This window comes from Chamaea fasciata, unplaced genomic scaffold (assembly GCF_029207755.1).
Source record: "Chamaea fasciata isolate MVZ Bird 193981 ecotype frontalis unplaced genomic scaffold, bChaFas1.0.hap1 SCAF_2, whole genome shotgun sequence".
Classification (NCBI taxonomy): domain Eukaryota; kingdom Metazoa; phylum Chordata; class Aves; order Passeriformes; family Sylviidae; genus Chamaea; species Chamaea fasciata.
In genome coordinates this window covers 35,300,674-35,323,933 of record NW_027094087.1, presented here as the reverse complement: position 1 = coordinate 35,323,933, position 23,260 = coordinate 35,300,674, and the positions used below count along the sequence as shown (strand labels likewise).

At 38.9% G+C, this 23,260-nt stretch overlaps 1 protein-coding gene across 1 annotated transcript in view; it reads right to left on the bottom strand.

The window, feature by feature from the left end:
- Positions 1–23,038, bottom strand: part of TYR (tyrosinase) — a 42,556-nt gene extending 19,518 nt beyond the window's left edge. The window contains exons 1-3 of the mRNA XM_066177406.1: positions 22,196–23,038; positions 12,623–12,839; positions 3,419–3,566 (exon numbers count right to left, since the gene is read on the bottom strand). Of these exons, the coding sequence (XP_066033503.1) occupies positions 3,419–3,566; positions 12,623–12,839; positions 22,196–23,038 (1,208 nt within the window). The remainder of the gene's footprint in view (positions 1–3,418; positions 3,567–12,622; positions 12,840–22,195) is intronic.
- Between the last annotated feature and the right edge of the window lie 222 nt (positions 23,039–23,260).

Here is a 23,260-nt window from a genome sequence, read left to right as displayed (position 1 = left end):
TTGTGCTGACTGTCAAGCATATCTGAATAGTAAAAAGATTTGCAATTAAAAGAAATGCTTCAGAGAGCTAAAAAAGCTCTTGTTTTTGCTGAGTGTATATTTTTTTTTGTGTCTTTTCTCTTTTTATTTTTTTAAAGCTGTTAAATTAACAATTAATAATTTTGAGGGCAGTCACCTGCTTTTACCAAGCACTGAGATTTGATCCCTACATCTTCTAGCAAATAAGAAGGCAAGGAGCCTGATTAATCATTGCTAAGATAACTGTTGCCTGGGTACCTTCATACATCTGCACTACTGAGAGGGAATGACCTAAAAAAAAATGGAAGTGTTTATAAGCCAAAGTTTTTTGTGTTTGTTTTTTTTTTTCTTCACCTGAGGGACCTCAACTGCACATCTGCTTCACCTATCCTTCCCTCTTTTTGTGCATCAGGCCTGGGCAGGGAAGGTGAGGGACAGCAGATGGTAGGCTGACTGTTGCTCCGTTTAGAAAGCAACTCCTAACATTTGGCTCACACCTGTCAGCAGACTCCATATACACTTGTTTATCCTCCTCTGTACCATATGTTTCCATGCAAAATCAGTTCCAATGATCTATTGCCTTATTGCTATCACTCCTATTATGGTTGTAGCTGAGCATTTCACAGTCATTAATGCATTTACCCTGACAGCATCCCTGCTGCGTAGGCATCTAATATCACCCACTGTACAGATGGGTTAGCTCAAGCTCAGATCCACAGCTCCTCAAAAGCCTCATTGAAATCGACAGGAAGGAAACACATCTCCAGGGGATGGAAGTCTGGGAGAGCAAGTTGCATGCTGGGTTTCACCCAAGGAATTTGCAGTGGAGTGAGAAAATTCCTCTGTGGGATCCTACTTGGATGCCCAAAGTGCTGGACCATTCTTGATTTTCTGACACAGTGCTGCTCCCTGCCTCTGCAAACCCAGCAGAACTGTGGTTGTTGTTGTCATCAAAAGACACAGCTGAAAAGTTAGTTAAAATCCCATTGGCCCAATGTAGTGATAGCAGTCAGCTCAAAAGCATTCTGCCCAAATGACAAAAGTTGATAAGGACCAAAAAATGTGTTCCTGCTGCTCTGGAGACTGTGTCCCACTTCCTCTACTCTTTGTATTCTTACTTGCCTCTCAGAAAAGAATTTCTTCGCAGCCCTCCAAGTCTACGTAGGAGAGGAACAGGGTTTTCTAAAATGTACTGTATGTACCTATCAGTCACCTACTTATCAATTAGAACTAAAAGCATGATTAATCTGTCACAGATAGGGCTGCTAAGTAACCTGAATCAGGCTAATGCATTTCTGTCACCTACACAAAAGGCAGCATTATTCTCAAATTTTACATCTGTGTGTACTAAGGTCCACATCTACAGCAGCTGCAGAGCACTGGTGATGCTTTTCTTCCACAGACAGGATAAGGTTGCATCACGCATATCTCTATTACCCCCAGAAAGCCTGTGCAGTGGTTTATTTCCTCAACACTAGTGCAGTTTTAATGAGGTTATCTTTTGCAAATAATTTTGCCTTTTAAAATTGATAACAACTACATTTATAAGAACTATTTCCAGGGACTCATAATGACTATGACCTCAGTTTGTCTGTAGAAAGGATCAGAAAGAAGACCAAGGTACTATTTAAGCCCTGCAATGAGTAGGAGCCAAGAGGTGCATAAGTCTCCTGCAAGTGTCAATGTCTAAATAAATCAGTTCTTTTGATATGGAACAATGTATTTTTTTCTCTTCTGCGTTCCTTTTCTCTGAATATTCAACTGATCCATTCTTTTTAATAGCCTAGATGTTGGAAAGTTAATTTTCAGGCACCATCTTGAGATTAGTAACCACACTTAAAACCCTCATACATCCATCCTATGAAGCAGTCAATGCATGGATATGCTAAATCACAGGTAAGCTACACTGTGTAACTTTTAAAATGTCCTCAAGAAAAGTTTTCCACATAAAAGATTTTCAAAACTGACACCTCCAGAAGACTAATTATACCCTATAATTTGAGGAGCAGAAGACATGTAGGTCAGCCACTGAAGGAACCATTCCACTGATGCCTGGGTGACCTGCTAAGACTTGATACCCTATTTCTGGATGGGAAGAACACGAGGAACACAATCAGTAGGCTCATCAAATATATAATCTATCTATTTTTTAATATATATATATATATATATATATATATTTACATTTTATATAAATGGTAATTTTTTTCAGTCCTCTTATGTTTTAAGTATATATCTGAGGAGAAAAAGCCCAACTTCAATTTTTTCTTTTTACACCTATTAACTTTTTGTTTAAATAAGATAAAGTTTTACGTAAGAGTTTTGGTGTGACCTGCCTCAGACTGCAAGATGATGCTTGCGAGATGTAATCTGCATCCCTCGCATGCTGCATGCCTCAGGGGCCCAAATGAAAAAAACATTTTGGTGTTCATCTCAATAGGCACTTTTGCTGTATGCAGGCTGAGTCTTAGACAGTAGGTTTCTGAGCATGCCGATTTATGGAAGTTTGTACTGGGTAATAGTTTGGGGTTTTTTGTCATAAGCAATGCAGCAGTCAAGTAACATTCAGTGGAGAAAAATTAGAAGATGGATAAGAAAACATGAAGTTCTCCAGAACAAGTGCTGTTTGTGTGGCTCTTATAGTTCTTTGCTTAGCTTTTTTTTTTATTATTATTTTTAATTGCTCTTTAGTCATCATGATTTGGTATAAATGCAGTCCAGAGTAAATTGTTTGTAGCCATTCACAAGTAGTATAGTGACACAGAAATGAAATCTTGGAATGCTGCCCTTAATGTAGCAGTTCCACCAGTTTCTGGCAAAACTGTGCTCTCCTACCCTTTCTTATTAATAAACAAGGTATCTGTTTGCTCTCCTTTCATTCTGCACAGCTGTACTCTTCTCTTTCATCAAGAGGCAGTCACAATTTTGTTTGTCACACTTAAATATGGATTTTTTTCTTCTTCATTTATGAATAGCAGGCTTGGATTTTCCTTATGGAATAGAAATTAAAACAGCCCTGACATTTAGAATGTAAAGGAATTGCTCCAAATGATTACAGTCGTGTTAAAATGAGTCACTCACTTTTGATCCAAACTTCCTGACATACACATCCATATATATTAGTCATTATGACATCATTGAAGAACTATCTTTACCTTTTTTAATAAATGCAGAGTGCATTTGTCAACTCATCAAATTATATTTAATCCAGTGAACATACAGACTGGTTAGGAAAGACACGTGCCTTCAAATAATAGCACAGCTCCTTTCTACAGGTCTAAAAATGTTGTGCATGTAAAAACATGTAAAATGTTTGCACTCTCTGAAATGCAGGTGAAAAGCCCACTGTAAAAAAAAATGCATATAATGAATTAGTTTTACCCAGGAAAATGTAACTTACCTGTCAACAAATGCATGATGTATTACAAAGATAGGATCATTTGCAGAGCCTTGTACTTGGGACATGGAGCCGTTCATGTAGATGTGAAGTGCGTTATGCAAACCGCTTTGCGCTGGGTTTGATATCGCAGTCTGCGGATCTGCAAAGCCTGTAGACTCGAGAGAAAATCATATGCCGATATGACAATGTGTATAATTCCTTTCCCAGTAACACTGAAGATCAAAGTACTTGCTTTCCCTTCATTTACATTCAGCTTTTTAGACAAGAGCTTAGGCAAACTTGTAAAAGAGTGCTAATATATTTCGAAGGCAGAGCAAAGATGAAATTAAGCTAAATTAAAACTCCTGTCATGTAGCTAATGCAGCGTGTCAGCAAATGTACTGCTTAACTGCTTTATATTTTTAAATTTCTTCGTTCATTTTGTCTGGCCGGTAAAACGCAACATAATCCCTATAGACATTTATGTGTGGACATTTATTTATGTTCAGAAAACTTATTTACTTTATTTTCATTTTTAATCTCTATACTTTCAGGCTGCTAAACTAAACTGACTGTTTTATCTCATCATATACTCAGTCATTTATTAGTGTTTGTCTCCACAGAACACGTTCTTTTATTGATAGGAGCCAACACAATACAAGCTATAATCTCTACAGAAGGATTTTTTACAGTCAGACTTCCAGGACAGAAGTCTGTGGACTGCTGTCATTTTGAAGGACACTTAAAAGATGGGATTTAGGAAGAGTTTACACAGACCAACTCCCAAGCAGGAAATACTGGAAGACAAGTTTGTGCATTAGTTTTTATCCTGGTAGCCTGTCTATATTTAACTCTGATGTTATAGCCCTACTCATCATCCCACCAGCCATGCTTCCAACCTATTTGCAAGGACTTCTAGTAAAAGCCAATTCAACCATCTGATTCTTCTCTGGGAGTTTCCCAGAGAGTAAGAGGAGAAAGCTGTGTTATCCTCCCAGTCTATTTCTGAACCTGATGCTAGTTATAATATTTAACTCATGCCACAAAATCTCTCATATCTGTCTTTTTCATTTGGTTACTGAAAATGTCTTTCTCTCACAATTTCTGTCAGCTGTAGGATGAGGAAGCATAGTAGAGGCACGTTAAAACATCTTCAGAAATTTAATTATCAAATAAAAAGAGCTATGAACAATATGATCATTGTCTTGATCCTCAGTGTTTCCCAAATATTGTTGCAGTTTATTATATTGGCAAGTTGGAGAAAATAAAGATATTAACTTTTTTCTGCAGGAGATTCCTAATGGACTTTGAACTTATGTGGACCACCAAGAACTAGTGTATGAATGAGAATCTGTGATATACTTTTGACATGAATCTCCCAACAGTCTTGCTATTTGATGTTGTGACTCACACCACAGGGCAATTTCTGACTTTGCAAGCTGGATTCCTTTTGTAGAAAATCTAAAATGTGCCAACTATCAGTGGGTGTTCACTTCAGGGGACTGAACTACAGCAAGTATGAAAAAAACCCCTTCTCTGTGAAAACTCTAATGTGTAACATGGAATTTAGGCCCACAGTTTCTGCTGTTTTGCTCTGGATTTGTTCCTCTCTGAGTCACACAAGGTATTGAGACATGGCTAAAATTGCCGTATGAGTAGGGTTGTACTCTGAACTTGGAAACCTGAGTTTTGCACCCAAATGGGATCTTCTGTGTGAAATGATTGCATTGCTTTGCCACTCTAAATTCCCTCACTGGGCTTTTTGTTGTCAGTCAACCTCTTCAAACAAGGGGAGAGCATCTGGCATAAACCCACTGCTATTTATAATAAGAATCAAATCGTAACCATAGTGCTTAAGAACAAAAATACAAGAATAACCATCCATCTTTCTGAGTCTTTAGTATGACAAAGCTTTTGAAAAATTCAAGGGAAGTCAGAGTTGAAAACATAATTAGGACATCTGGAGAAGGTAGAGTTGGTTTACTATGAGTATTATTCGTCTTTAAGGTAAATTAAGTCTGGATTTGGGAAACAAAGAAGAACACATTTAACACCTGCAGATTTTAAGTACATCAGATATGGACCACAGTTCTGGAAGAGTCTGCTTGGTGACATAAACAGCAAAGGACTGAAGTTCTCAGAGTGAAAACTGTGCCCACAGAAATCTACATGATGATGAATGCTATGTTTCCTAGCTATCAAAACAGGGGAAAAATAGTAAAGTATTACTTATGAAGAATAAGGTGCATTGACAGTTTGTCCAGAACTCACAGGAAACAGTGGCAACAATTTTGGTTATCTTGCTGCTGTCCACAGGATTTGGTTATTGGAATCAGTCAATTTAGCAATACTAGGACATTTCTGTGAACATTAACTGGATGTCACATATCTGTGTATCAATCCAAAGCAATTTTTCCACTTATATTCCACTTGATTAAGTATGTGAGTATGTTTAAGGGAAGAAAAACTATTTGCAGGGTCTGGGTAGATGGCTAGATGTTTGATATCAGACTTTGGATGCTTTTTACATTTCTTAATGCATTGCAAACACTTGATCTAATCATTCGTAAAAATACACAAGATACTCATTTTGGCTCTGAACAGCTTTTCATGGAACATCTGCACATAAGCAATTTATCTTAATCATCAAAATCTCTGTACTGGAACAGCTTTAGCAACCACACCCTCTGGCTCCAGATAATAGGGGTGCACACAGACAATGTCAAAGGTGATGTCTTGTTTAACCCTGCACGTGAGAAGTTCTAATATCTGATCTCTTGTTATGAAATCTCCATATAAATTTTAAAGTTAGCAGGAATAAAGCCAGGATGTGATATTACTGTATCTTGTTAGCTTGGGTCTTATTCTTTTCTCTCAGACTTAAAAAGCCTCCAGTACAATCAGCTATGCAGGATGACATACTATAGTGGAGTTGCCCAAAAAGCATATGTGAGTGCTTCATAGATTTTTCAGAGTACAGGAAACTTTGCTGAGGCAGCTGCAGTAAAATCACCTCTAAAGCAGATGTGAGACTACAGGTACAAGCAGTGAGCTGAAATAAGAGTTCCTCGTCTCTATGTAGAGAAACTCTTCTTCCTCCAGCTGCCTTGCCCCATGCTGTGCCTTCCACTCCTCTGCACTAACTTTACCTTGTCAGTCCTTTTGTGAACTGATTTCACTGACTATTCTGGCAGTAAACTACCCTGGAGTATGGGATGTCAGGTTTTTTTTCCAAGCCGCTAAAATGCAGAATCTCATGCAAGGATATGATGAGAACGAGTGACAGTACCAAAAAAGGACAGACAAATAGAGGACACTGAAGTGAGCTATTAAATCATCTTGGCCAGTATAGGAAGCTGTAACATTGACACATTCTTATAAACCTTTGGTTCATCATGGTGCATCAGAAATAGCTATCAGGACAAACATCAGTGAAGTGAAATTTCTCCAGTGATTTGGATAAGAGAAAAATCACAGTTTCTCTGCCTCACAGTTTTTAGGATGGTATATAGGGGGTTCTCATTGAGCATGCAATTAGGTCAGGTGTATGTCTTTTAATAGAGTAGTTAATTGTATTAAATGTGAATTTTGCGATCTGCTAACAGAGACCACAGAAGTCTGTGCATGATCAGTCAAGTGCAGAACTTTATGTACTGAAAGAAGGTAGTGTTTTCCCCAGCTGCTCATTTGCCACTGACTGAAGTGCTGTAACTATACTTAGCAGCAGGTATGCAGTGCTTGGAGAGCATTAGCACTGCAAAGTGCTACAGAAATGGAGAATCCATTCCAACAGTCCTATCTGCTTTAATTATCTTGGGGAACTGCTAAACATTTCTGGCGTTCATTTAAATATCCATAACAGTTTTGCAAGTAGTTTTCTGAACTGCAAAACAGAATTTCTCACAAAATAAATTTTAGTTTTGTGTTACTTTCTAGACTAGTGGTAAAGACAGCTGGTACTTTGAAGGTCAAATTCTGCTTTGCATGTTGCATGTTGAAGGGATAGATTGCACCCCCAGTCAATTTACAGAAAACACTAAGCTGGATGGTCGATCTGCTGAAGGGCAGGAATCACAGAAGCAATGAGGTTGGAAAAGACCTTTGAGATCATCCAGTCCAACCTATGACCAAATATCCTATGTCAGCTCGACCATGGCACTCAGTTCACTGTCCAGCCTCTCCTTAAACACTTCAGGAATGGTGACTCCACCACCTCCCTGGGCAGCCCATTCCAATGTCTAGTCACACTTTTGCTGAAAAAATTCCTCCTTATGTACAACCGAAACCTCTCCTAGCAGAGCTTGAAGACATGTTCTCTCATCCTTCTGCTAGTTTCTGGGGAGAAGAGACCAACCCCACCTGGATACAACCACCTTTCAAACAGTGATAAGGTTCCCCATGTGCCTCTTTTTCCTCAGGCTAAACAACCTCAGGTCCCTCATTATCTCCTCATAAAGCATGTGCTTCAGACCCTTCACTACCTCTGTTGCCCTCCTCTGGACTGGAAAAAGGCTCTGCAGAGAGATCTGGACAGGCTGGATTGATGGGCTGAGGAAAATTGTATGAGGTTCACCCAGGTGAAGTGGTGGTTCACAACATGAGTCCTGCAGGTTTGGGGAAGAGTGGCTGGAAAGCTGCCCATTGGAAAAAGGCCTGTTGGTTGACAGCAGCTGAACATGATCCAGGGTGTGCCCCAATGGCCAAGAAGGCCAATGGCATCCTGGCCTGGATCAGCCAAGGTGTGGGCAGCAGGACCACGGCAGTGACTGTCACCCTGTACTTGGAAATGGTGAGGCTACACCTCAAATGCTGTGTTAAGTTCTGGGCCCACACTGCAAGGAGGACATTGAGGGGCTGGAGCATATCCAGAGAAGGGCAACGGAGATGAGGAAGGGTCTGGAGCACAAGTCTGATGAGAAAAGCTGAGGGAGCTGGAGGTTTTTAGCCTGGAGAAAAGGAAGCTCAGGGGGGACCCTATCACTCTACAATTGCCTGGAATGAGGCTGCAACAAGATGGGAGTCAGTCTCTTCTCACAGGCAACCAGGAACAGAAGAGGAAATTACCTCAAGTTGCCACAGGGAAGTTTAGATGAGATTTTAGGAAAAATTTCTTCATGAAAAGGGTGGCTGGGCATTGGAACAGATAAGTGGTAGAAACACCATGCCTGGAAGTGTTTACAAAACATCTGGATATGGTACCTGGAAATGTGGTTTGATAGTAAAAATGGCAGGTTAATAGTTGGACTTGGAGATCTTAGACATCTTTTCCAATCTTAATGATTCTGTGATTCTATGGTTTAGTGGTGGACATGACAGTGTTGGATTTATGGTTGGACTTAATTATCTTAAATGTCTTTTCCAGTCTAAATGATCCCATTCTCCCTGAGTATGATTTTTTCTTTAATAAAGTTTTCACATTTTAGAGAAGTTCAGGTGAGATAGGTGCATCTGCTTTAAAACAGGAGGAATATAACAATTTTAAGGCCATATTCTTGAAGATCTTTGAAGTTGGTGATGTTCTTCTAGCTTATATTTGTGCAGTATTTATGCCATTGGCAAATTAACAGTAAATTTTTCAGGGTTAAATCTTACATACTTTCTCAGGTGGTGTTATTACTGTAATTCCTCTAGAGTGAGCTAGCTGCAAGGTCCATAGAATTTGACCTATGTGACTGGAGTAAATGAAAGTTTGTGATTATCTAATTTAGACCATGTCACCATCTACTTATTTTTTCTTAAAATTTGTCTTGTAGAGTTTCAATGTGATCTATGCTGAGTAGTCTTTCTAGTTCTCTAGCAATGGCTCTTGGCAACTTGACATTTTCTCAATGTGCAGCATGAATTTACCTAGAGGTGGAGGTTCAAGCTGAGCAAGGAATGTTTGCTGTAGCCTGAAACTTTTTCAATCAGAAGTTTTCTGTTGGCTTATTTCATTTTTAGAAACCATTTTTTCTATGGTTTTATGGATTGTTGTGAAAATACTGAGAAAAGTTTCCCGGATGAAAATTTCCCATTTCAGAAAAATGTCCTATTGAAATGAAATTACATTTTGAAATGTTTGATGTTTTATCCCATTATTTCATGACAGAATAGCAGTAACAGTACATAACTGTGACAGACAATGGAATGCTATGACATGGTTTGGCTTGATACCATTTGTCGCAAGTTAATTCATGAATAATGAAATTGATACAGGGTTTTAGAATTTTTTAATGTTCTTCTGTGACTGTGCAAAACTTAGAAGGCCCTGATTTTCATTTGAAGTTTTTTGTGAAAAAACTAATTTCAACTCTGGAATCTGTTCATCACGAAAAAGAAAATCAAAATTTTTCAGCCATCTCTTATTCTTAGGAAGTAGCATTCAAGGTGTCACACACCAAAACTGAACTGAACAAAGAAGCCAAATTACTTAATTTGCAGTCAGCTAATCCATTTCTGATCTTTCTGAATGCTTTTAAACTAGGCTGATTTTCTGTTCTATTGCATCCATGAATTTTCCAATGAAGTCAGCAGTGTTCCCCAGTTAGGACCAAAAATCAACAAATACTATTTAAAATAATTGCTTCCAGGGGCAAAGTGTAAACTGCTCTTAACCTGTTGTTTTTCATTCATAGCAGAATCTGGTCTGTCACAGAGCAAGAGGGCAATTCATGGGCACAGCCTCATGAGAGTGTTTTATTGAACAATATTGACCTTTTCTGTTTATGGCTGTTGTGATATAAATTCTTCATTGACATGATTTCTGTCTCTGCAGCAGCACTTTATGTTAGTCAAACAGAAATTTCAGCCTGCCTTGTCATCTGCTCATAATGATGCTGACACTTGCCTCTTGGAAAGATAAAAGTTTTAGCCTTTGTTCCAGTGCACTGAAGAGAGAAAAAGCATAGTTTTGCATTCCAGAAGGGGATGTTCTATGTGATCACGAGTATTTTTCATTATTGAACTGAAACTGAGGTGTAAACCTCACATGGATGTAAATCAGGAACTGCTCAGTTACAGTCACTGACTTAGTTCCGATCACCTTTCATAAACCTAGAGTAACTCCAATAAGGTCAATGCACTTACTTTGGATTTCCTTGGGATCTAAAAAGAATCAGAATTTTATCTTACGTGTATTGGGACAAAATTGTGCAAATAAGTAAAGCAGTGTTGAAACATGTTTTGATACCAAAAAGAACAAGATGTTAGGAACTACAAAGTGTTAACAGGTCTGTAAGAATACAGTCAAGAAGTAGGCACAGACACAGTAAATGCAAGTTGTCAATCTGAGCTTGGCATTTTTACACCACAAAAAACTAAGCTAGCCATTTTAAAGAAAGGAGTTAATGCAATTATATAGGATTTTCTTTTTTCAGTAAAATTTCTTTCAAAACTTTCCAACATCTTTTTCAACATTAGCCATGAATTCTTGACTTCACACTGCAGTTCAATATCTTGTTAGCTAAATAAGTTCGCTGGCAGAAATGTTTGTGGTCCTGTGGTGTAAAGTTGAGTTGAAATAATTCAGGTTAAAAAAACAAAATAAAAACCTCCCACGGACTGTGCTTTTTCTTTTGTTTACAGTACCAGTAGCATGATGGTAGACTCTCAGTAATTCATTACTTGTTTACTTCAATTCTGTTTTCTCTACTCCTTCTACTCCACCCTTTGAACCTATTCACACACTTTATGGAGTAAAATGTAGGCAAACCTCGACTCAGTAATGTCAACTTTTTCTTTCCAATATTTCATGTAGTTCCTGTTTTCAAGGACAGAAAGCACAGTTATGTACGGAGATGCAGACAACGATTGTCTGCATTCTTTCTAGACTGCAACAGACAAATTCTGAATTTCTGACTATTTTTAAAAAAGAAAATGGTCCACTTTTCCCAAAAAAGCTTTATGGCATTACACACTGCATTAAGACTGAGACTGAACATATTAAAACTTTTGCTGTCTTAGAATCACAGAATGGTTGAGGTTGGAAGGGACCTTAAAGATCATCTTGTTCCAACCCCTCTGACCTGGGCAGGGACACCACTCACCAGATCAGGTTGCTTAGGACCCAAACCAACCTGGCCTTGGACACTTTCAGGGATGGGGCAGCTTCTCTGGGCAACCTGTGCCAATGCTTCACCATCCTCTGAGTAAAGAATTTCTTCCTAATATCTGATCTAAACCTTCATTCTTTCAGTTTAAAACCATTGCCCCTTGTCCTCTCACCATATGCCCCCATAAAAAGTCCCTCTCCCTTCTTTTTATAAGCCCCCTTAATGTACTGGGAGGCCCCAATAAGTTTCCCCTGGAGACTTCTCTTCTGCAGGCTGAACAGCCCCAGCTCTCTCAGGCTGTCTTCATAAAAGGGTTGCTTCATCCCTCTTATCATCTTTATGATTCTTTCCTTATTCTCACTCCTACTCTTATTTTGCATTGTTGCCCTTATGCAGTTCCTTGCAAATCAAAAGCTCTGGGAGATTGAAAGTGGATTGTGTTTGATTTAGCTGATATATGATATTGTAGAAATATATTTATTGATAAATGTACAATGTGTTATCCTTGCTTATTAGCAATTTTACAAGATTGGAAAGAGTTTAGTAGGCAATTAAGAATTTCTTTTAGTAAAGAACATTTGCTTACTAGCCAATTAGGAAAATTCAAAGCAGATTGAATAGCTGGATAGCTAAGATAAACAACTAAATTCTTTTGGAAATTATATATTATAAGTGTCATTTTTGAGGGATAAATTAATCCATATTCCTTAGAGTCTGAGTTTTTGAACTTCTGTGGAATTCACAGTGGAATGATGAGACATACTGTGCCAGCTGGCAACATCCTCTTTCACCCTTTGTTATCCAGCCTGGTCCCTGAAGAGAGTAAATTCCGGGCAAACATTTACCCTCCATGGCTACATGGTTACTTATGGTTGTGCACAAGCAGATTATTGGATATTCTCCTTTTCTCTGTGCTGTATTTTTTTGCAGTGCCTAATGCTGACTGTAGCAGGAGAGATAATGTCCTAACAGAATTAGGGTCGGATCTAGTCTATAGTTTCTAGTTTGTTATCAAACACCTTTAATGTGCTTCTTTCTGTCTCCTGCTATTCCAGGTGAAAGCAGGAATAACTTTTTCTTTCTTTTACAGTTACTCTTCATGAAATCAATTCAAACTGCCCAGAGTTTGTAGACTCTAACCCCAGAGAGAATCAATTTACGGATGGAAATGGTGTAACAGAATAAAGCATGTTACCTTCCAAAGTGTTTCGGAAACTGTAATTGGCCATTTTATCCATGGGTCCAGATTCATACTGAGTCAGTGAAAGGCAAAATTCGACATCTGCTGAGGATGGGAGCCTTGGGGTCCTTGATTTATCATTGTTCCCAGGATTTCTCCTTATAGGCCCCTCACTTGTGGCACTGCATAAAGCCTGTTGGCTGTTGTACTCTTCAGATCGAGTGCAAATTACCTGTATAAAACACTCTATATTAGAGGAGTTACAGTTACAGAAAAATAATACCAAAAAAGATACTTTGATGAATTTTTATAAGAACAAAGAAAATGTACAATGTAATAAGTTTGTTTCAAGATTATATATTATTTTTGTGGTTTTTGTGTATGATTTTAATAAAAGATGTTTATTTCATAGAAAACAGCCCTCTAATACAGTGCACATTTTGAAATAATACAATGATCTGTATGTGAAATTACCCATGTGGACTAAGGGATCAAATCATTCATGCTCTTGAAAACTCATGGAGGCTAAATTCAGTGTTACCCACTAATGCAGCAGGACACAGAGCTAAATCTTATACTGAGTTTGCTAAACGGAGGATTTTTGGATTCAGTAGGCTACTGAACAAAGCCAGAATCACAGATTTTTTATTTTATTTTTTTTTTTTTTTTTTACCCCACACAGTAAGAGTGGGAAATATTGACTTAAAATATGAAAAAAATTATTGTGAAAATATCTGTGTGTGCTTTCTCAGGGTACACTTACTTTATCTATGTCTCAATGATGCTACATGTATGAAATGGGAAAATTTGCTCCTGTACTTCCTAGAATTGTTGGAGAGATGAACTTCAATCACCATCTGAAATACCATAGTGATGGATATCACAAAAGGATCTTAAACAGAGAGATGGATAAAGATATAAAACACTGCCAGAATCCAGCATCATTTATATGACAGTTCTGGGTTCACAGACAACGTCCAACTACAATGGCATAAAAAGTCAATATTTGTCAGATGATCTGCAAAAGCTGACAGTCCAATTTGAGACTCCTGGAAGAGCAAGATAGTTCAGTGGTGGGTTTATGAGAATGAAACAGAACAACAGTGGCTCAGAATTCCCAGAAGTTGTTTTGTATCCTTGGCAGGTAACGTTGAGGCTCTGAATCAAACTCAGCTGTCTATTGTTTTGCTTTCCTTCTGAAAAAATTGCCAAAACAAGTACAACTCCAAACCACCAGAGACTCCTTTAAAAGACAGGACTGTGCAGTTAGCAAGTAATCAATGTGGTTAATGAGAAATTTGGGTAGAGAAAGAATAGGTCTCATTAGAGAGTGAGACATCATAGGGGAGAAAACACCTAACACTGTAACCTCAACTTCTTTTATCCTGAAGGTGTATTTCTAATTCGTTGGCCTAAACAATGAACAAGAAGGTGAGTGAAAGTAATCATCTCTGCTTTGAATGAGATGGAAGAACATGAGATTCTCTGTTGAAGGAAGTGGGTGGGAGATCCATTTTGCCTATACTAGCCACATAGAAACTGTGAGATTGAAGCAACAATTTAGGATGACCTCTGCTGTCACAGGAGAGGGAGGCATCTCCTGAATGTGATTCAGCCCTCCCAAACCAGATGTCTAGTAGGTGAGATGTACTTACCTCAGGGGGTGCCTGACTCTCTCCATTGACTAAGCCAATGAAATAAAGTGAGTAAAAAAATCAATGCAGAAATTGTCTCTGGACTGCAGTTAGCAAGGGAAGCAAAATTAAGAGCGTTCAACTTAATGCTCTATTTCAGCATTAGGGTGGGATGAATCACACCCTGAAGGCTCAGATGTGCTTCTGTACTAACTAAAGACAGAGCCAAAGGCAAGATGATGTGCTGCTGAACTAACTTCTGAACAAGTGGAAGGAGATCAGATGAATCCTTCTGTAAGTGGTTTGACGACAAATTCACAGATAATGTTTGATGAAGCTGGTGATATAACACAGAGTCCTTAAGAATCTGGAGTTCTTAAATGATAAATTTTCTATGAATATGAATATCATGAAAAATTATTCTTATCTTTTGGGTATATAAGAAAGCTTATCACAGAAATTTATCCTTAGAACTGCTCTGTTAGCTGCAATCTGTCCATGTCTGTTAAAACTACTGAGGTGCCCTTGGAGGCTGTAGGTAGTTTCCCAGCAGAGAGTTGCAGGAGCACATTTCCCCCAGAAGCTCACCAAACAGGTCAGGATTGTACCTCTAAGAGAGACTCAGGTAAGGATTGTGTCTCTAAAGAGTCACTTCCAAGAATCCCCACCAAGAAAGAGAGGTAATTACAGGGAGAGGCCCGCAGTTATTAACACAAACCATAGTTTGTGCTGGTTTTATGATTGGTTTGTGTTACTGAGTGGGTTGATTCCCATTAGAAGGAAAATGGGGGATGAATCAGGAGAAGCTCTAGTAATTTCTTTGTTTATAAAAATGTACCATTCTGTGTCCCCTAAAGGCAAATGTGTCCTGGCTGGTGAAGCTCAACTTGTTTCTCAGTTGTCACTCGGCTCAGAAAGTACCTATGTGTGGATTTTCTATCTATCTCTCCTATGGGCTTTATCTAGGTTCATATCTCATGGGTTCTCCATCCTGCCATGTCCTATCTTTCATTGTTTTCCTACTACCCTGGGGATATATCCCTATTGTGTCTTAAAGTGGAATCACATGCTGTGTTCAAGACCCAGCTTTCAGATATTCAGACAGCGAATCTTCAAGCATGAGCTTAAATATATCTCTAAACAAAGAAACTTTCCCCCTTTGTTCTGTTTATCCATTTCAGTGGGATTAAATGTAATTGTTAATGTCATGAGGCTTGTAAATTTTTAGAGTGCGAATGCTTTTTTTCACTTATGTCTCGTGTAGAACTCATTAACTGTCTGACTAACCAAATTCATCCTAAACAGAAGCCAGATGTTACAAGGAAAGGTATGGTCAAGAAATGCCACAGCATAAGATTAACCAGTATGCTTTTCCAGAAAGATTTAACACAGGTGATATTAATTTTGGTCTATTCTGAACTACAATTTGCTGTTTTAACAGTCATGTGATATATACATGATAATAGAAAAGAGATCAGTCAAATGGCTCTGTCTGGATGTAATCTGCATAAAACACATATTGTCTTCTTTTCCTTCAGCAAGAATACTTTCTACTATAAATGTGTTGTTTTAAAACATGATATTTTCTTCCCTTTGAGAACAGTCCTGAAGAAATTTCTCAGCTCACCCTGGACAAATCTTCAAATTCCAGCTGCACCTGTTTGTGTGAATTCACCAGTTTCAGCGAAATTGATAGGAAGATACTCTGTGGAAAAGCTTATGTAAGCCGTGAGCAGAGCAAATACCAGTAGATGGCAGTCCAGAATATGCAGCATCGCTTCTGGACGTTGTAGCATCCAGCAAAAAATATCCCTTTGTGCACTGCAGTTGAGATCTTGAACACAGCTCTACAGAGTGCTTGTTAGACTGTAGAGGCTACTGTCTCACACCTTTGGGAAATGAGAAAGCCTTTTGTCTTTTACTTTGCAACTGCTTGCACAGACCAGCCTCTCTACCAAAATAAAGGGAGCTGCATTACAGAAGATTTCAGTGATGTTCAGTCTTTTCCCTGCTGTCTTTAAATTCAGAGCTTTGGGGAATTTTGTGACAGATTTCTTGGGGTTACTTTTGCTTATTAGATCTGTGCTCACAAGTGCCTTCAACACTGGTAATATATACTTAAACACTTGGGAAAAGAGGTTTCTCTATGTTATTAAAATAGGTGCTCACTCACAAAGTGATCCTAAGTTCCTCAGTTTGTTGGGGCAGTAGAGCCACCCAAAGGGCTAATCCACACCTCTGTGTCCTTTAGAACTGATCCCTTGCACTGCGTCTCCTCTGAGGCCACTGAGCCCCCCTTCAGAAGCTGTACCAGCATATTTTCACAGTGCTGTGTTGCACATTAGATAGCCTAAAAGAAGCACTTCAGACTACAGTCAGAGCAACCATTTGAGTTGCTGATGTGTGCCAGCCACAGAGATGTGATGTAGGCACTTCACAGCCTACCTTGACACCCCCCCCACCTCTGTTTGTCCTGCATGAAGTCTGGACTCCTGAGTTGGAGCCTTGAGTGCTGTTATGGAGCCAAAAGAGATTTTGTACTGATTCATTGTCTTTCTTCATCTTTCTCCACTCATTCCCACAACCTTGCTTGGGAATGTCATTAAAGCACAGCTCTCACACTGGATTTAAAACATTTGGCAGTCATAAAGAGGTTTAATTTTTTCTCTTTTTTGGCTGCATTAGGGCCTGGCATAATTTAATCCTAATTAAGTGGCATCCAGAAGCCATTTACTCACCAAATTGGGAAAATGCAAGGAAATTCCCACATACAAGCTGTACCTTGGGACCTTGTTTTTATAGGTGGAACTTTGAAAGTTTCTGTATCTGCAGCAGACCAAAAGGGTTTTAAGAGATTGTGTGTATTTATATCTGCTTCTTCATTGCTAAATATTGCAGGAATGGAAAAGTTACACATGCAGAGGACTGAAAGAAAAGGAGAAAAAATGAAAAGCAAAACCTTGAAGAAATTCTAAGAAACATCTAAAAGGGTGAGATCTTTAATTGTCCTTCTTCTCCTTATGGCACATGCATAAACTGGGGGAGTGGTGAAACTCAAGCTAAAAGGAGATGAATCAAACATGAACTGACAGCATTAAAACAAACTGGGGCCTTCAAGGTATTTTCTCAGGCTTCAGTAAAAGCTGGCTGAGTTTCACCTTTTTGCTTGAAGGCAACCCAGAACTGGAGGGCAACCTATACCTGATTAAGCACCTCAAAATGGCACTGGGTTGGAGTAGGAAAGTCTATTAACAATTACTGATGAAGTATTCACTAGCATCTCCTGATCTGACAGGACGTGATTCCTTGCTCTCCAGCTGTCTCCAAGCTGTACTGTCACTGCTGTTGTCTCCATGTCTACTGTGAAATCACTCAGACACACCTCTCTAGAGAGAGATGGTAGGAGAACTTCTTCTGCTGGAGAACTATTAACAAACCCCAGTTTTTATGAAATCAACCTAGCTATTGATTTATACACCTCTAAAGGTGTGTATTCTTTATCTTTTACTTTATGTGACCCCTGAGCAAGCATGGTTTTATACACTAGTGGATAGCCAAGCATCCAGGGACCCAGCTCCACTCTCACTCACACATGATCCCATGGACAGCCAACCACAGGGCCACAGAGGCTGAGGATACCCAAGTGGCTGCTTCTGCTGTGCACAGATCCTGATACCTTCCTGCTATGGTCATGAGGTGGCATGTGAAGAAATACCTCTTCCTAACAGGAAACATTTCAAATTTAGAATCCATGTAAGCATATCATGAGAGAACAAACTTCATAAATCCTTTTTTAATAGTTGCTCCATTTAGGCTCTTGCTTTTTTAATGTACCAACCTGTAGCTGTCACCACAACATATTAAGTTGGAATGAAAAATAGAGTTTGTGAGTTCCTTGGGTGTCCACAAGTAGATGGATGTAGACTTCGGCTGATTTAAGAATCAAGAAGTGTTTGTATTTCTGAAAATTTCCTGCATTTATTAAAGGCAGATGTAAAATTATCTTTCAAATAATGCTGTCAGACAATGCAGCTAGCAATACAACACCCTGATAAAATGTACTTAGAATTAAATAACTGTGTCTGAATAGCTGAATTCATATTTCCTATGAAGTCATGTTTTCAGGTAATGGATCTAAAGTACTGTCATTATTAGGTCAGAAGCATTTTATCCATTTTCTATTTGTGTAACTTGTTCCTCTTTTGTAGTAGCTTTGCTTCTGTGTAAGTGGTTCTTCAGGGTGATATGGAATGAAGTGCTAAGGGAAATTTTCCATGCTTGCAACAAAGAATTGGCAGCAGGCTTACCCCAGCACATCCGAGAGCAGCCAGCTCTCCATGTTATGCAATTGCTTCTCTCAAGTCTCAGGAGAGACAGAATAGAGGGAGCTGAAGCTGGTGGTGTTTCCTGCTTACCACAATAGCAAACTGAAATAGCGCTTAGATTCTCCAACTGTATTTTCTTCATCCCATGTCTAGCACACTGTGGGGATTCTCAGACTCTAACGTTAACTGCCAGCAGAAAGATTCTGCTTTTAATTTGCAGAAGGCTTTTATGCATTTGCAACTCCATTGACTTCAGTTGTTTCTCAAAATTAGTTCTGGTGTAGAAGAGAGAACAATTTAATCTCCTGCTATTTAGAATCATAGAACAGTTTTGGTTGGAAGTGACCTTTAAAGGTCAGGTAGTCCAACACCCCTGCATGGGCAAGGACATTTTCAACTAGATTTTGATTTTTTTTTCTTTTTGCAATTCCATTATTTTGAATAACTGTAGAAAAGAGCACTAAAACAAAAAAATCTCTCAAAATGTCATGGAATATCTCAAACTCCCATATAGTTTTCTGTTAAGTAGACATAGAATTGCAAAAATTGCTAAAGCATTAGTATGTCTCATGCAGTCCTAATGCTGAGCGTAACACTTGAATCATCACAAACAACTAACTGAAAACATGAGAAAACCCTTCCCACCCATCCTGAAACATGAGCTAAGCAAACAAATAAAACCAGTAAAGATTCCTGATAGTCTTGCTGGTAAAAAAGAGGCAGGAATCAGAAGTGTCACTTAGATGACAAATATGAGGAAAATGCGGATGGATAATTCACTCAGCCAAGTGGTAACAGCAGCATGTTGAAGAAAAAAAGTAAGGTGAAAGCAAGAATTTCAGCATGTATCCATGGGTATCCATGTTGCCATGGCAACCCTTCAATGGAATAAAGTATTTTCTCCTTTCTTTGGGTTTAAAAAAAAAAAAAAAAGAAAGAGGGATGATGTTCTGCAAATAGGCACTTTACCTTTTTTAAAATAAATCTAAACCATTTCCTAACATAGCAGGGATTGTTTTGTTATGCTTTGGAAAGACACTTAAAATTCTAAAAAGGACACCATATTATTGAGGTGCAATTTAAAGGTTTCTCTTGCCCTCTTTTTATTTTGAATGCTCGCTAAAAGCCTAAATTCCTTCAAATTCCTTCACATTTTTGGATCGTCCTCTTCCCCCTCCCCCCCCTTTTTTTTTTCTTTTTTCCCACTCATGGCATTTAGCTACAGAGCTTAGATAATCAGAGCATTCTGCAGCGGATCTGTGGCTGTTTTCAGGTTCAAGCTAAGGCTATCTTTGTTCCTTTTTGATTTTCTGGATGGAGTGATATTATGATCTCTTTATGCTACTCAAAGGGACTGTATTGACTGTTATTCCCTATTATGCAATTGTTTAAATTGGGATTCAATGCCAATAAAAAAGTATCTTTACCCCAAACTCATGACTGAAAATGCAGATCTGTTCAATCTCTTTCATTCTTTCTCTAGATAAGACAGGGGAGCCATACATACATAGAAGATATTAGAGGGAAATAATACCCTTTGAAGGTAAACTCAGCACTTATTTTTGAAAGTTTGATAAAACTGTAACATTTCCAGAAGTGACTGAAAATGTGTGATAAGCATTTTTAGAAATTATGTGTAAAACATCAGCAAATGACTTAGGTGCTCTTACCTATGTACACTGACACTTAATGTGTTTTAAACGTAGCTTATCTTATATTCCTGAGCCTCTTAAAGTTATACAAAAATATCTCTTTGAGCAACTTGTTCCATTAAAAAACCGTTATTTAAGACTATATTAGTGGGAACAAACTTTAAATGAGAAATTATAAACCTGACTGTTTCTTAAATATATTAATTGCTACTAATAAAACTTCTGGGTATTTATTACCTAGACTAAAATATCTTAAGAATCTGGACAAGATTAATAAAACCTTTGAAAAAGAAATGAGCCAAACACAACTACCTGACAACTGCATGTCTTTTAGAAAATTCTGCTAGCAGCTTGCTGATTCCTGTGTATGACCTGCCTCCTCCTGCTTTGTTATCTCATCCAATATAGTATATTGATAGCTCCACATGACACATGTAACCAGTGCAATTCTGGTTTTATTTAATACACTTTACCACATGTACAATTTTCACACAAGCATTTAATCAGCCCACTGCAGAACAGCATAAGATCCACTTCTTTCTGACAATGCAATCTAATTAAGCTAGTAGAGTTGATCCAAATTAAAACTGCTAGAAATAAGAAGAATCTTAGAAAATGGGGGAAAAAAAGTATATTTGTCTTTTATGGCTATACAAACACTAAATTAAACATGTCCAGGAAATTTCCCAGACACAGAGGTCAAGTGACATCAGTAATCCATGTCTATGTCAATAAAATAATTTTAGTCCCATAAATAGGGTGTCCCTATGCAAACATTCTCCTGGGAATGGTCCCTGAAATGGTACCTGTCTGAGGGAGAAGAATGTATACCAGAGAATAGCCTAAATAGATCTGCTACTGTATCTTCAAACGTTTGAAAATACACACCCTCTATTATTGAGAGACCACAGATCAAGACTAAATACAGCACAACCAACCCAGTAAACCCAGTTGGGTGCTGATCTGTAATATGCCAGAATATCCCAGAGCTGCTTGAATTTGTCTCTCTGTTAAATCACTAAAACTGCCCAACCTTCATTTGGGCTGCTGCTACAGAAATAAATAGAAGATAGATTTAGGGGAACATAATTGTAGACTTCAATGCCAGAAGCAACTGTTGCTATTGTCATGATGGAGTGTGTCTATTGAAGCTAATAGACCTTTGTCATTGTATTTCAGGTAATGTGGCAGTGATGAGCAAGAGACAAAAAAAGCTCTCAGTGTTAGAACAGCACACTATAGTTCAGCTATATGAGACCTTATCACTTACATATACATTTAATTTCATGGTGTTTTATGGGCTTGTTTGAAGTGCTTTTAATTAGAAGGAATCACTATTGCGTTTGCCTCTCAGGTCCTTTGAACAACAGAGATTATTTCTTCTCTATTTCTTGGAACTACTGATGTGAGGTACACAGCTAATTCTTCTCTGCTCTAAAGGTTTTGTTTACCTGTTTGTCTGTTTATTAACATTGAAAGCAGGTTAGTTTAATTTGGTAGTTTTTAACTCACAGTTGAGAGGAATACACTGGAAGAGGGGTAAAGTGCCTGAAAAGCCTTTTCTTCTCTTTCCATCATTCAATCACGTACTGTTTTGCAATGTTGCTAGAAATATATGTGTATAAATCCTGCTTCTCTGGCCTAACTGGCACACCAGAATCAAGCATGTTTATCCTGCTAAAGGCCATTGTTTGGACACAAAGGCAGAACTTTCCCCCTTCCACTTAATTTTTATGTTCTTAATTAAGCAACCTAAATCCTACAGTCAGAAAAAAAATGAGACAAGGCTACAAATGAACAGTTCTAAATGAAGATTATGTCCACATAAAATCTGATTTGCTCTCTGGTATCTCTTATTTTCTTTCCAGGAATATCTAAGGGAAGGCAGTATGGCTCAGGCCCCATCTTCTGCACCTCACCTATGTGCTTAAAATCAGATAGGATAATTCCCTTCTCCTTTAATCAATGGGTTCTTACCTGCCACGAGGAGAAAATTGATGCTGGGCTGAGTAAATTAGGGTTGGTGGGATGTCTGCTGCCCATGTACTCATCATTGCAGACCTCACAGTCCTCTGCATCCCGCCAGTCCCAGTAGGGGATGGTGAAGTTCTCATCACCCGTTATCCTCTGGATCTGGCGTTCCCACATCAGCAGAAAGGCTCGATGCCAGGGCAGGAAACCGGGGGCTTCATGGGCAAAGTCAATGTCCCGCCACACATTGGACCCACCTAAGAGTGTGTCTCGAGAGGCATAGTAATGCATCCACACAAAGAGATCATACACATTGATGTCTTTGAACATGGGGTTGGAGCCGTTGTTCATCTGAGTATATGTGCCAGTAGCAATAACGTAGTCCTGGCTAGGGATGTTCTTTGCCAAGTTAAGATAGGCAAGAAACTTGTTCTTCTCACTGGTAGTGAGCTGGAAGATGTTTCTTCTTATTTTCACTTGCCTTTCAGTGCAGTTGAGCCCAGAGAAGCCAAATTTGCACTCCTCACAGCTGAATCCCATGAAGTTGCCTTCACATCTACATGTCCGGTTGTAAAATACAGAGGGCCAGTCCTCTCTGTCATCCACTCCTGAGAAAGGGAACTGTGGTCCCAGTGGAGCTTGGGAGAGAAGGATATTCTGGCAGGACCCTCTGTTGGAAAGCTCCCCACAAGGGGACCCGTCTCCATCCCAGGGGGGACAGCACTCCTTGCTCCGCAAACTCTGCACGTTCGCACAGACTCTGGGGAACTGACCAGTGGACGGCTGAAGGATGACGAGCAGAAAACCCAGGGCAAATAGCAGCATACTGACAGAGCAGCAGGAGAGCATCAGCGTTATGCTTCAGTGCGTGGAGTGTTCTCTCTGACCCCTACAAAGGCTTGTGTGTGCAAGGAATTCCTCCCCTCCACCAGGAATGCTTCACTGCTGACTTCTGCTACGCACACCCTTCAGTGTCCTCTCCCATTCCTACACGAGATGCATTTACACACAAAATGCACTTCAGGGTTAATCTCATTATCACATGTTCTAGGTGAAAGCCAAATGACTTTG